The sequence below is a fragment of the Streptopelia decaocto genome (genome assembly GCF_964273445.1).
Source record: "Streptopelia decaocto genome assembly, chromosome: 13".
NCBI classification, from domain to species: domain Eukaryota; kingdom Metazoa; phylum Chordata; class Aves; order Columbiformes; family Columbidae; genus Streptopelia; species Streptopelia decaocto.
Window position 1 is genome coordinate 9,192,494 of NC_138668.1, and position 12,863 is coordinate 9,205,356.

General features: G+C 57.7%; 1 protein-coding gene across 8 annotated transcripts in view; it reads right to left on the reverse strand.

The window, feature by feature from the left end:
• Positions 1–1,213: 1,213 nt before the first annotated feature.
• The window catches only part of CAPN15 (calpain 15), a 57,857-nt gene continuing 46,207 nt past the window's right edge, over positions 1,214–12,863 (reverse strand). For all 8 annotated transcript variants that reach the window (XM_082065008.1, XM_082065009.1, XM_082065007.1 and 5 more), the window contains 10 exons: positions 10,906–11,114; positions 10,484–10,667; positions 7,598–7,821; positions 6,026–6,151; positions 5,166–5,318; positions 4,707–4,868; positions 4,174–4,403; positions 3,805–3,965; positions 3,335–3,513; positions 1,214–3,163 (listed from right to left, as the gene is read on the reverse strand). In XM_082065008.1, the coding sequence (XP_081921134.1) occupies positions 2,986–3,163; positions 3,335–3,513; positions 3,805–3,965; positions 4,174–4,403; positions 4,707–4,868; positions 5,166–5,318; positions 6,026–6,151; positions 7,598–7,821; positions 10,484–10,667; positions 10,906–11,114 (1,806 nt within the window). In that variant the 3' untranslated portion in view covers positions 1,214–2,985. The remainder of the gene's footprint in view (positions 3,164–3,334; positions 3,514–3,804; positions 3,966–4,173; positions 4,404–4,706; positions 4,869–5,165; positions 5,319–6,025; positions 6,152–7,597; positions 7,822–10,483; positions 10,668–10,905; positions 11,115–12,863) is intronic.

Below are 12,863 nucleotides of genomic sequence, written 5' to 3' on the forward strand. Positions count from 1 at the left end.
TGCCTGCGCTGACACGGCTCCTCTCCCTGAACAGACTGAGGGGAGCGCAGCAGTGCCCTCCCCGCCAAAATTAACTCTCCATCTGTTTCTCCCCGGCTGAGGCTGATGGCTTGTGACAGGGCCTCCTGAATGCAAAGATGTTTCGCCCGGAAAAATCTATTACAAGTTGCTGTAAGAAAGACCGAAATCCTCTCCTTCTGTCTCTCCCTACTGGTCTCAAGGTGCCCACCCCAGGCGAGAGCGGGCTGGCGTGCAGCCGGCCGCCTCCGCTCAGCCGGAAAGCTCTCCCAGCGCCAGCCTGCCTCGCCCCCGGCCCGCGCGGGGCAGCAGGAGGGAGCATGGGTGCTGCCCGGGGCGGTGGTGGGGACGGAGAAGCTGCTCCATCCCCAACCGGGCCTGGTGTCGGTGATGCACTGGGCATGGCTCTGGCACTGTCACACCCCTCGGCCATCCGGAGTCTGTTGTTGTGCAGATGGGGAAACTGAGGCAGGAGGGGCCTGATCCTGGCTTGGACATGGAGCTCCACGGCGGCTTTGGCTGCTCTCGGGGAGCCGGAGCCTCCGGCCGGGGCGGGCAGGGTGCGGGCAGCAGGCAGGGTGCGGGCAGCGGGCAGGGTGCGGGCAGCGGGCAGGGTGTGGGCAGGGGGCAGGGTGCGGGCAGCGGGCAGGGTGCGGGCAGCGGGCAGGGTGTGGGCAGCAGGCAGGGTGCGGGCAGGGTGCGGACAGCGGGCAGGGTGCGGGCAGCGGGCAGGGTGCGGGCAGCGGGCAGGGTGCGGGCAGGGTGCGGGCAGCGGGCAGGGTGCGGGCAGCGGGCAGGGTGCGGGCAGGGTGCGGGCAGCGGGCAGGGTGCGGGCAGCGGGCAGGGTGCGGGCAGCGGCTGCCCTCTGCCGGCCGCCGCGTAGTCCTGCGGCAAACAGGAGCTGCTGCTCGGTTTACAGGAGTTTCTGGGTCTCGCTCTATTTTCTCCGCTTTCTGCTCCCCTGCGCTGCCCTTCCCAGCCCCAGCACCACTAAACAAACCTGAAACTAACTTCACCTTTTTGGGTTTTTTTTGTGCTCTGCTTTCAGGGCACCGACAGCTGCCCACTGCTCCACAGAAATGGCTTAAAGACTCTTTGCTTGGACCCCAAAAACCCCTCACAGCCAAGCGCCAGGTGACACCCTTTCCCTGCCGTCTCTCCCGGTGCCACAGCGAAACACAGCGAAAACAGCCACTTCAGTAAAAAACAAAACTTTATTTGGTCCATCAGAACCTGAGTTTGAAAACCACCCATGGATAATTCGTATCATACAGGGATTACTGATCTCATTTACAATTGATAAAATATTCTATGTGTTTTTAAGAGCTGGACAGTATTTACAGGGTTAAAAATATTCACAGCTCAGAAAGACAGAGAGGAAAAAAGTGAAGGACAAGTCATCCCGAGGAGGAAAGAGCGGGGAAGAGAGAAAACAGATCAACAAACAAAACCAGGGATAGAGCTTGGCTCAGCAGCCCCGGCCGGGTGGCCAGGCGGGGCCAGGACAGTCACCTCCACCCTCCAGCTTCATGGGGTGAGATCTGAGGACAGGAGGACATGCTGGACAAACCCCACAGCCCGCACGTCCCCCTGCCCAGAGCAGCTGCCCGTGCAGGGTTTGGGGTGCAGGCTGCCCCCCAGCACAGGCCCTACATCTCCCACTGCCCCCCATCCCTGAGCTGCAGCTCCACAGCTTGCACAGGAGGGGGACAACACCAGGGGACCCCCAAAACACACCCACGTGTACACACACACACACGCATGCCCATGCCAAGCTGGGGAGCCACAATGCCCTGAAACCGCGGGGGTCAGCCCCTGCTGGGGCCAGCGGCACCCCAAGGTTCCCACCAGCCTTTGCCTTGTGCTCACTGCCTTCCACGGGACTCGGCCTCTGTAAGTCTCTCTGCTTCCCCCCCGCCCCAAAATCAGTCCTCCAGTCCCCAGCACACGGCAACATGGTAAAGCCAGGGGGAGCTGCTCCCCAAACCCTGACTCTGTACCTTCCACCCTTTGTCCCTCACCTCCGTGGGGCATAGAAGGGGGAGGCCCCCACAGGGCAGTGCCCAGGGGTGCTGAGCCCAGCTGGGGATGTAATGGCTTCTCTCCAGGCACTGCTTGCAGCGGCCGCCTTTGCATAGTAACACTTGTGTGATGAGTTGAGGGGGGTCCCTGCTGCCACAGCCCCCCCAGGCATCACCCCATAGCCTCGCCCCCCACCCTGGGGCTGCAGCAGAGGAGGGCACCTCTGCATTTAGCCTCAAGGTGCAGTGAAAACCCCATGGCGGCAGCTTTCTAGAACACCCCAGCGCCCTCGCCTCCCCAGTCCCAGCACAGTGTGGGGGCAGCCCTGGCACCCAGACAGGCAAGGTGGATGTGGGGGGGTCCAGCCACCACAGCAGACGCCCACCACGAGCAGCCAGCACAGGCAGTACCATACCCTGGTGTCCCCTGGCCTGGCTATGGCACCTCAGTGCCACGTTGGTTCTGGCAGCGGACAATGGGGCAACAAGACAGTGGGAAGGGCTTGGGGACAGATGGAGGGTCACACAGATGGACAGACGTCAGAGGTATATTCTTTTTTTTTTGCAGCGCCAGGGCCCTGGTGCCGCAGGAGGGAGCAGAGTCCTGAGCGCAGTGCCTGGGAAGGGCCTTGACAGCAACCTCTGCCCCCCGCTTCTTGCAGCCCCCACTGCGGGTTTGGGGCAGGTGGGATCCTGAGATGGCCCCGTGCCCCCAGCTGCTCCTCATAAAGTGCGTGGGGGGCCGGCGGTGCCAGGGCGAGGGGCGGCGGGCAGAGCTGGTCCTGGCTCTGAGAGCTCACCCTGGCCCCGCGGCGCAGCGCAAAGTGCTGGCTGTGGTGCTCTGGCTCTGCGCCGTGGCTCAGCACTGACAGCTCGGGGGGCGACCCCAGGCCAGAGGTTCAGCAAAAATAATGGGGGGACGGAGCAGGGAGGGGGAGGCGCTTTGTCATAGGGGCCGGGGGCCATGGAGCCCAGCGACCTCAGGTGTAAGCAGCGGGTTGTGGGTGCCCTTTGTCGACATCCAGTCATTGAGGAAGGCCTGGGTGGCTTTGCGGTGTGCTAGGCGGTGGGTGATGGAGAAGCCGGCGTTACCCTCCAGCTGGGAGAGGATCACCAACACTTGCCTGTGGACAGAGTGACAGGCTCAGGGCCAGGCAGCTGCCTCTGCCCTGGCCACCCCATCCTGCGGGTCACCCCCCTGCCCACACATCCCAGCCAGCCCCAGGCTCCAAGCCTCCTGCCAGCCCTGCCCTGGCCGGGCAGCCCCCACCAACCCACCCCTGCCTACCCCAGACCTGTGCAGGGGGGGGACGCTGTCCTGTGTTTTGAGGCTGCCGCGTGTGGAAACGACGTTGAAGCTGTCGGTGCAGTCACACTGGACGTGCAGGTAGGACTTGGGGTGCCGGTTTTCCACCACCACGATGAGTCCTGCCCAGCCATGCGTCAAGTAGTAGCAGGTCATTCCCTCGCGGCCCTGGGGCAAACAGCAAGTCTAAATTCCAGCCCCTGGACCAGCATTGTCCACCTCTAGGCACGGGCTGGCCATTTGCTGGGACACCCCATGCTGCCCCAGGAAGCACAAAGGGTGGGCATCCATGAGGTAGAAAGGGACTTGGTGACAGCCAGAGCTGGCACAGCCCTGCCTGACTCCTGCCAAACTGAGGACACAGCAGAGGCAGCGTCCAGGCTCCTGCTGGCAGCATCATCACTGTCCCCACTCAAGCCATGGAGAGACCGGCCCCTGCCCTGTGCCATTCACACCTACCTCGTGCCGCTCGCCCTTGTTCTCGGTCAGCAGGATGATGGCGTCCGCCAGCGTGGTGGGCTGCGCCTCCACCTGCTCCACCATCACCAGGCGGGAGCTGTAGATGGCCAAGATGTAGCTGGAATAATCAGTGGCTGGTCGGCTGCTGGTGGGACTGGATGCTGTGGAGACACATGGAGAAAAGGGGGATCAGTGAGACTGTCACCAAGCCCACAAACCCCAGGAACAGGGTGCTGCTGGGTTGCTGCATGTGCAGGCAACCTCCACCCCCAGCAAGGTCCCCACAGTAAAGATCAAGGGCTTTGCCACGTCTGCCTCCCCCAAGTTCTCCGCCAGCATCGCGGTGGGGAGGGCAGCCCAGCCGCTTACCCTGGGTGGTGGCGGGGCCTGCCAGGGCGGCACTCCAGTGGTTGAAGGCACAGCACACAACGGCATACTCGCCCGGCTCCAGCATGACATCGCAGTTGACAAACTTCTTGACGGCTCGTTTGCTGTGAGCCATCAGCCGGCCCAGGCTCAGCTTGTTCCCACTGGTGAACGTGGCCCGGAAAACCATGATGCACAGATCCAGCAAGTGGCTGTCCACTGTGTCTGACCGCCTGTGCCAGGAGGGGGAGAAGGGTCACAGGTCACCTGAGCATTGCCCCGCAGAGCATGTGGGGGCCACAGGCAGGACAGCATATCCAGAGTCCTCCCCCTGCCCCAAGTATCCAGCCCCAAGAACCGGTGCACATTCAGGGCTTGGGTTTTGGCTAAAACACAAACAGACCCTGAGAACTGGTGATGGGGGCCCATCCCTGAGCTCTGTGACCCCATAGGATGGCATGGGGCTGAGGGTGATGTGTTTGGGATTTCTCCTGGGTCTGGGTCACTGCCTGCAGCCCATGCGCTGCCCAGCTCACCTGCTGCCCTCCTGGAAAAGGGCAAACTCCAGGGCGGCACGCTCCAACACCGTCAGCGATGTCACCGTCACTGGCCCATTGGCCTTGTTGGGGAACATGCCCTGCACACGCACCTCGTGCCAGTCAGAATGGAGCTTGCAGATATCCACAGAGTCAAAATACCTGTGGGGAAGCCAGGCTCAGCCCTGGAGGGGTCCTCTGCAGGTTTGCTGCTCTACCCCCACCCCAGCACGCTGCAGCCCACACAGCCACCACCAGCAGGTCACCCACACCCCTCTGGGGAGGCCCGGTCCTGCCTGCCCCATCTTAGAATCACAGAATTGTTTAGGTTGGAAAAGAAAAGATCATCAAGTCCAACCATTAACCTAACACTGCCAAGGTCCCGAGCCCAGTGTCTCATTTTCTGTCCCCTGCCTGGTTGCCCACCCCACAGCCTCTGCCTCCTGGGCACTGCCATACTTAATGAAATCGCTGTACTCCATCCAGAAGACGCCCTCACTGCTGCCGTGGGGCATCAGGTCGTGACGCAAGGGAGCTGGCCAGTGTGGCCACTCGTCGGACCAGCTGCCGTTCCAGGAGAAGCGGCCCCAAGGGTTTCGCAGCCGCAGTAACCTGGAGGAAAGGGAAAAATGGTGTCAGAGGCCCAGGAAGAAGGAAAGCACAAAGAAGATCACCTCTGAGATGTTCTCTCAGCTCTGCAGACCCAGCCAGCCCCAGGCAGAGAGCACCACATCACTTCTGCCCTTGCCTTTCAGAGCCCTCACAGCAGCCCAGACCTGATTTTCCACCCTCACCACAGCCCCAGATGCCCAGGTCCTGCAGCTCTGGACCCGCTGCAGCTCCCTCTGCCCTTCCCTGCCAGCCAGGCACTGCAGGGAAGGGGCTCAGCCAGAAGGGGCTGCTGAGCATGTGCCCACAGCTGCACAAGCCCACAAGTGACATGGGTGAAAATGGGGCTTCATACAACACCCAGGCTGTGGGGGCAGCACCCCTTCCTGCCGCGCTATGCCCCAAAGGTGAGAAGGATGCCCTGGCTGCCTCACTGAGTTGAAAGAACTCAACTTAATATTTTGCATCTTGTGAGACAACCAGGCGAACCACTCAGCGCTGTAGGGCACACTAGATACAGTCAATGCCAGGCAAGGATGGCTTATATGACAACAGCATTTATGTGACACCCTGGGATGGAGAAACAGCCCTTGCTGGTCATGAGGATGGGACACCAAATTGTTCCCAAGGTATCGTTCAGCACACACTATCTGTCCCCAGGGTTGGCAGGAATGTCTGCTGCACCACACCAGCCTCCACCTTGAACTCACCTGAAGCCTTGGACATCCCGCACGTCCAGGATGGAATAGGCGTGCCGAGGCCGCAGCCCCATGCTCTCATAGGCCACATCGTCCACTTTCATGTTGCCTCCACCACAGGATGCGCCCATGAGGAACCTGCATGGGCAACAGCAAAACCCTCAGTGTCCTGCCAGGCCTGACATGGGGGGAAAGCTTGTCCCCACCACTCGAGGCATGGGACAGGTTTTCCCACCAGGAGGCTCCTGGATATTCCCTCTCTGCAACCGCAGTGTGAACCTCCCCGGAGCAGTGCCCCGGCCCCACCAGCCAGAGCTCCCTCCACCCACTCCCATGCACACTCAAGCCCACACTCCATGGTGAGCTTCTTTGAGCAATGCCCTCACCCGCAGGGCTGGAAATTTGTCCACACACAGAGTTTTGCTCAAACACCACCCATTTTCTGTCAGGCCCCAGGGTCCTGCCTGCCTCTGTTGGCTGACAGGGAAAGCCACTTCGCAGGCAGCTGACCCATTGTGCAAGGCGGGGGACAGGCTGTTCGAGCGGGGAGGACTGCACCGGCCAGGCTTGGGGGACACCGCATGCTGGGACCTGTCAGCCTCCCCAGGCAGCCCTGTACTGCAGGCTGGCAGGAGCAACCCTGCGCTCAGCCATCCCAACAACAATCGCTCCAAAAACAAATAATAAAAAATCACTCTCCTATGAGGACAGGCCGATAGTTGGGGTCTTCAGCCTGGAGAAGAGAAGCTCCAGGGAGACCTTACTGAGGCCTTTCAGTGCTTAAAAGGGGCTGATAAGAAAGATGGAGACAGACTTTTCAGCAGGGCCTGTTGCGATAGGACAAGAGGTGATGGTTTTAAACTAAAAGAGGGGAGATTCAGGTTAGACATGAAGAAGAAATATTTTACACTGAGGGTGGTGAGAGCCTGGCCCAGGTTGCCCAGAGAGGTGGTGGATGCCCCATCCCTAGAGACATCCCAGGCCAGACTGGACAGGGCTCTGAGCAACCTGAGCTGGTGAAGATGTCCCTGCTCATGGCAGGGGTTGAATTGGATGACCTCTAAAGGTCCCTTCAACCCAACCTGCTCTATGATTCTGTGATTTCCACTGTGCAGAGCCCAGGAACCTAACTGCCCTCCTGCTCCTCCTGCTGGAGTGATGACCAAGAGGTCTTTGCTTTTGCTATGTCTCCTACAGACTGCCTATAGTCATGCCCAGCCAGCAAAGATGTCACGTATGGGTAGGAGATACATGCAGGGTCAAGCGCTTAAGAATAGAAAAAACTTCAAAGCAAAGCAAGTGGGCTCAATGCCAGCCACTGAAAAACTCCCGCCTGTCAGCAGTGAACGTGCACAGGGAAGTTTGCCAGGATTTTAATTTCATAAGAAAATTAAACAAAGGAGAAATAATTTCTTAGAGCTTAGAGGGGGAGCTATGCCAATACTCCAGATGAATGCCAAGGGTGGGTCTCCACCCTAGGTAACGTGTTAGCTCCTCTGAGCCTCTACGAACAAGAGCAGCCCCCATCATCCCCCTCTGTGAGTGTCTATGCTCCTGCCACGACACCCTCATGCCTTGTCTTACCCAGCCTCCTTAGAACTCAGCATTTTGGCCCAGATGAGGTCAGTGTCAATGGGCTCCTCGCGAGGGTTAGTGGAGCTGACCTGCAGCATCAGGCTCTCGCAGGGGGCACCCGTTAGTGTAGCCAGGCCTTCAATAGCACGCCCTGCCTGGAGGGCAAAGTACGAACCATGAAGCTTGGCCAGCGCCTTCTCAATGAGGGCAACCCACAACTGCTTCCTCTGGGCCTGCAGAAAGAGGGAGAAACATGTCACAAGCCGCCCGGGCAGGAGATGGAAAAGCAAAGGCAACATACACAGACAAGGCAAAGCCCTGCTCACCCGCCCCAGCCGTTCCGCTGCGAGGGGGGAGAGAGGCAGGAGCGAGGCCAGACCCCAGGAGCTTGTCCACATGAGGCCAACAGTGAACCCGTTAGCTGCCTGTTCAGTGTTTTGTTTGCACAGCCTAATTTCCCTTGGGAAAATGCCCAAGAGATCCGGATGCCAACATAGCTGCACCTTGGGGTGCCCAAGAGGGGTGGGTGTCCACCTTGTAGGCTGACTCTTTCTTCTGCTTTAACCTGGATTTAAAAATGTTTATTAATGGAAGAGGATATCAAGCACATCTGGAACAGCTGCCTTTCACTCGCGCACCATTGCAAATCAAAACCAACACACCTTCAGTAGAGGAGGCTGCCTAGAGCACACACAGCTGTGGGACCGATTAGATTTCACCCATGGAACAGAGAAGTGGTTTCGAGGACAAACTCCAAAAACTTCCAGGCAGACAGGCAAACGCCTCTACTCCAGCATGGGAACAGTGGCAAGGTGTAGTAAGAGGCAAGTTTTGTTGCAGGGGGTGGAATTCTGCCTGGAGTCACTTTGCCCTGGTGCCAGGCTATTGCTCTTGGCATTGCTTGGCTGAATATGGATTCAGAAAGAAACGCAGAAGCTGCATGAATGCACCCAGAAGTTCGCAAAGCCTCCATTGGTCCCGTCAGTGCAGCCTGCACCACTGCGTCCCAGCCACCGCAGCAAGTCCCCAGTGTGCGCAGGGCACAGTCACCAGCCACGCTTCACCTCTCGTCATGGGCAGTGAGGCTGGGGGGAAAGGCCTCTGCTCCAGCCCCTGCCTGCAGTGAGGACGCTGAGAGGAAGGTGCAGGAGGACGGAAGGCACAGAGACATTTGCTGGCCTCTATGTTCCCAGCAAATCGGGTTCAGTACCCAGTGCTTGGAGGGCAGCAGGGAAAAGCGCTGGTACAGTGTGACTGTGTGACTCACAGGTGGCAGTCAAGAGCCAGGAGAGGAAAGGAGGGCAGTGAAGATTTCTTTTCTGTGGATAAAGAAAGCTTACAAGTGCTTTTCACTGTTTTTTGAGTCCCTCACTCAATAAAATCCATGTTTATCTCTGCCTGAGCCACAGCCAGGGAGCTCAGATAAGAGTCTGATTTTCCTTTATTTTTAAAACTCTCTGGTTTTCCTTTTTTAGCCCCCACATTCAGCTCACAGCTAAACAACCTAGCAGAAAAATCTCATCAGGATTCAGATGCACCTGGAAACAAAGGCAAGGCAAGACCAGCCCATGTGAAAACCTTCAATCTTCAAAAAATTAAAAAAGCAGACTTGAAATTTTAAGAGAGCAAGGATGGATGGAAAAAACAAACAAACAAACAGGCAAATCATATGCTTCAAATAATGTGTCTGGTTGGATCCTCTATCTACTGTGAGGCTAAATGTCAACACAGACTCCTCCTTCTTCCCCTCTCCAAAGATCCTCCTTAACAGGACCAGCTTCCAGCAGCACTGGTGATCATTTTGCCCCACTCAGTGGCCACATGTGGATCCCCCACTTTCTCTGCTGCGGAAGGGCCAGGCAGCCCAGGCTGGGCAGTGCCGCACCCGCACAGTGTGGAGCCCCTGCCCGCCCTGCCCCTCTGCCCAGAGCTGGGGGTGAGCGGAGCTCACGAGCCGGCACTGCCAACCCTGCCAGGACTGGTCCTCATTAGATCCAACTCAATTAGCAGTTGTCGCAGGGCTGGGCCACCTCCACGCTGCAGTCAGCTCAGGCTACTGAGCCCACTCAAGCTGCACCAACATTAAAATTCCCCAAATACTCATTTTCAGGCTTCGTTTCTCCAGCCTGAGTCCTGTCCTGATATCCAGACATGAAGCAGTTTGGGGATGTGTGTATTTTCAAACAGAGGACTGAGATTTGCAGAATAAAGTCCAACCCAGCAGTCCCTGGTCCCTGTCTCCTCCTAATGGCAGCACTTTGTTCTGTTTGGCAGATTTTGCTGCCTGAGCTTCAATAAAGATGTTCTCAGTCTCCTTCATGGACAAGATCCCAGCAAGTGCCGCTGGGCCTGGCAGGCAGGGCAGAACGCGCAGCAACGTCCCGAGGTGGCTGAGGGAGCTTCGTTAATCCTGGCAGATGCCACCTGAGTGTGCTCAGAGCAACCAGGCACTGGCTCGAAACAGGATGATTTGTGTCACTCCCCACAGCCCCTCCATGGCAAAGCCAAGCTGTCAGACCTCCCCGCAGAGGAAAGAAGCAGCTTTCCCTTAGCTCCTCACAGCGTAAAATACATGGATTAAAACATTTTCCTTTTGCGGTGAAGAATAAGGATGGCTTTCCCTGCAAGTGAGGTGGCTGTGGTACAGGGAAGAGTGACAGAAAGCAGCTGCAAAAGAAACTTCACCATTGCAGCTGGGCAAATGCCAAAAGGGGCCTAAATACATTTAATATTATGGCCGCAAAGAGTTCAGCTGTCCTCAAGGTGCAGTGCAAAGCAGGGTCCTGAGCTGCAAACGCTCCACGCAGTACAGAGTAGGGGCCTCACAGGAATCAGGGCTGAGCCTCCCCTTGCCCCTAGAGCTCTGCCCATCCCCTGCCCCCCAGGGCTGCTGACCTGCGAGAAGAGGAGGTACCCGCACTCATCGCACGGCAGCATGTCATCCACCAGCACCGTGGTCCATGTGCCGTCCTTGCAGAGCCGCACCTGGTAGGCACCCTCGGGGCACAGCGTCCTGGTGATCATCACCCTCTCCACCAGCTCCGGCCGCTCAGCCAGCACGGCCAGGGCACTCAGGAACCTGCCGGCAGGATGGGACGTTCTCATCAGGGACAGTCTCAGTGTGGCACGGGCAGGGAGCACGCAGCCGCCCAGCCATGCAGCGCAGGGGACTGCAGTCTGCAGCCACTCAGGAAGGGGTGAGGCAGAGGATGGGGTAAAAGCCTGGGGGTGTGAACAGGGCTGAGGGGTCTGATCTGGGCCTGGCTGATGGAGGGGGAAGGGGCAGGAGGGTGTGGGGCTGGCTCACTGCCCCTTACCAGCAGTTTCCCAGCAGTCCCTGCAGAATATCCGAGGGCCGGGGTGTCCGAAACACCGACCACTTCACCGATCGGTCTTTGAAGATGCTACAGTTGATTTCGTGAGGTCGCAGCCACTGTTTCACCCTCTGCTGCACGCTGTCTCCTTCCGGGAATCCCACCGACTTGGGCCCAGGGTGGAAACTGTCATCGACAAAATTGACTTTGTTCTGCAAGAGCAAAAGGCAAGGAGAACATCAGTGTGCAGCTGTGTGGTGCACGGCTCCCTGCAGCCTCCTGGGATGGGAGTGGCCTGGGAAGCTCCTGCTGAACATCAGGAGCGAGAGCGGAGCCCCCAGCCCTCCAGCCTGGCCTGGGGAAGCCCCTTCACTGCTGTGCAAGGGGCAGGTGTGGGGCTGGGTGTCTGCTGGCAATGGCACAGAAGCATTTTGCGCATCAGGTCCAGCATCCAGCTGTGCCACGAGTCGGCTCATCTCTCTGATCCTGACACTCCTGACTCAAATCTGCCTTTTTCTGTTTCATGGGAACCTCCCTGGGCAGAGACCGTCTCGCACTTTGTGATGGTGCTAAAAGTTGGACTGTGGGGGACCTTGGCTGCCTCTATAAGTGGCAAAGCATGTGAGCAGCAAGTCTGCAAGGAGCCACCTGGCAAGCGAACACTCCTCAACCTGAGCCCTGTGCTCAGGGCTGAGCTGCTCCTGCTCCGGAGGGGACACACTGGGTTTGGCAGCCCTGCGCCATCCCTGAGGCACAGCCGTGGAGGATGGCAGGGCAGCTTTCGCAATTGGATTAAGCCAAACAAGCATTTACAGAGTGAGGGTGTCCCGTGTCCAAGCCCACCTGCAATAGCTGCTGCATATTAAATAAAACAGCATGGACTGAAGGACAGATAATCCTGTCAGCATTAGCCACAGAGGCAGGATGGAAGCACAGAACTTCACTAAGTGGAGAAGGGCACCTTTTTCAGACAGTCTCGCACAGGGTGAACTAAGAACCAGGTTTTCTTTCATATTTGTAATTAAATGAAATTAAATTCTTTCAGGAAAAGTCATCGCTGATTTAAATCAGCTTTTATGCACACCAAACTAGTACTTGTCCTTACTCTGTTGTTGCAATCCTACACAAATGTTTTCTACGTGGTGCCCCAATTAGCACTTCCAGCTTCTCTTGTGCAAAGGGTGTTTTTCAGCTAATAGATGTCACCATTCAAATACTGATGCGGGCCAAAAAGGACACATCCTTGGGCTTGCTGGCTGTTCCAAGGGAAGCATCTGTGGATGTCTCACCACATCCTGGCCTCGCACGCTCGCCTCTCAGGGTGCAGCCAGGGCTCCCCAAGAACCCGCCGTGCAGCGCACAGAACAAGGCAGCAGTCCTTGAGACACAACCTGTGGGCATCACAAACTTTCGGTCCCCTGTGGATTTGCTGTGGTGCTTTTCCAAGCAGCAGAGGTGGAAGAAGCCTTCAGCCTCCCTGGTATCATAGCCATAGTCTCAGCAGGGCCAAGACGGCACCCAGCAGGACTGTGGGAGCCTGGACACGAGCCCATGGACTTTGCCAGCACGATGACAGAGGTGATGTGAGAGCCAGAGCAGTGCAGCTCCCTGACAGCATCAGGAAAGCCTGCCTAACAAGCTAATTACCTTTATACCATGTCTTCTTTCACAGATTTCTAAATGCTTTGGCAAAGTTGCCACTACCAATATCCCTGTGAGATGGAGGGAAAGAGGCATGAGAATGGCAGCATCAGAGCAGAGGGGAGAGGAGCGGGTAATTCTTCCCGTGCCTGGGCAGTGATGAGCCTGCTCACAGATGGTGCCAGACAAGGAATGCTGCTTATTTCTCCTGCAAAGGGATAAATCTGAGCATCAGACCTCCTTCTCTCCTCCTGTTCTGTCAACAATCCCCTTCAAACTATTCCAGACCAGAGATGTGACCTTCTCTGTTGTCACCTCCC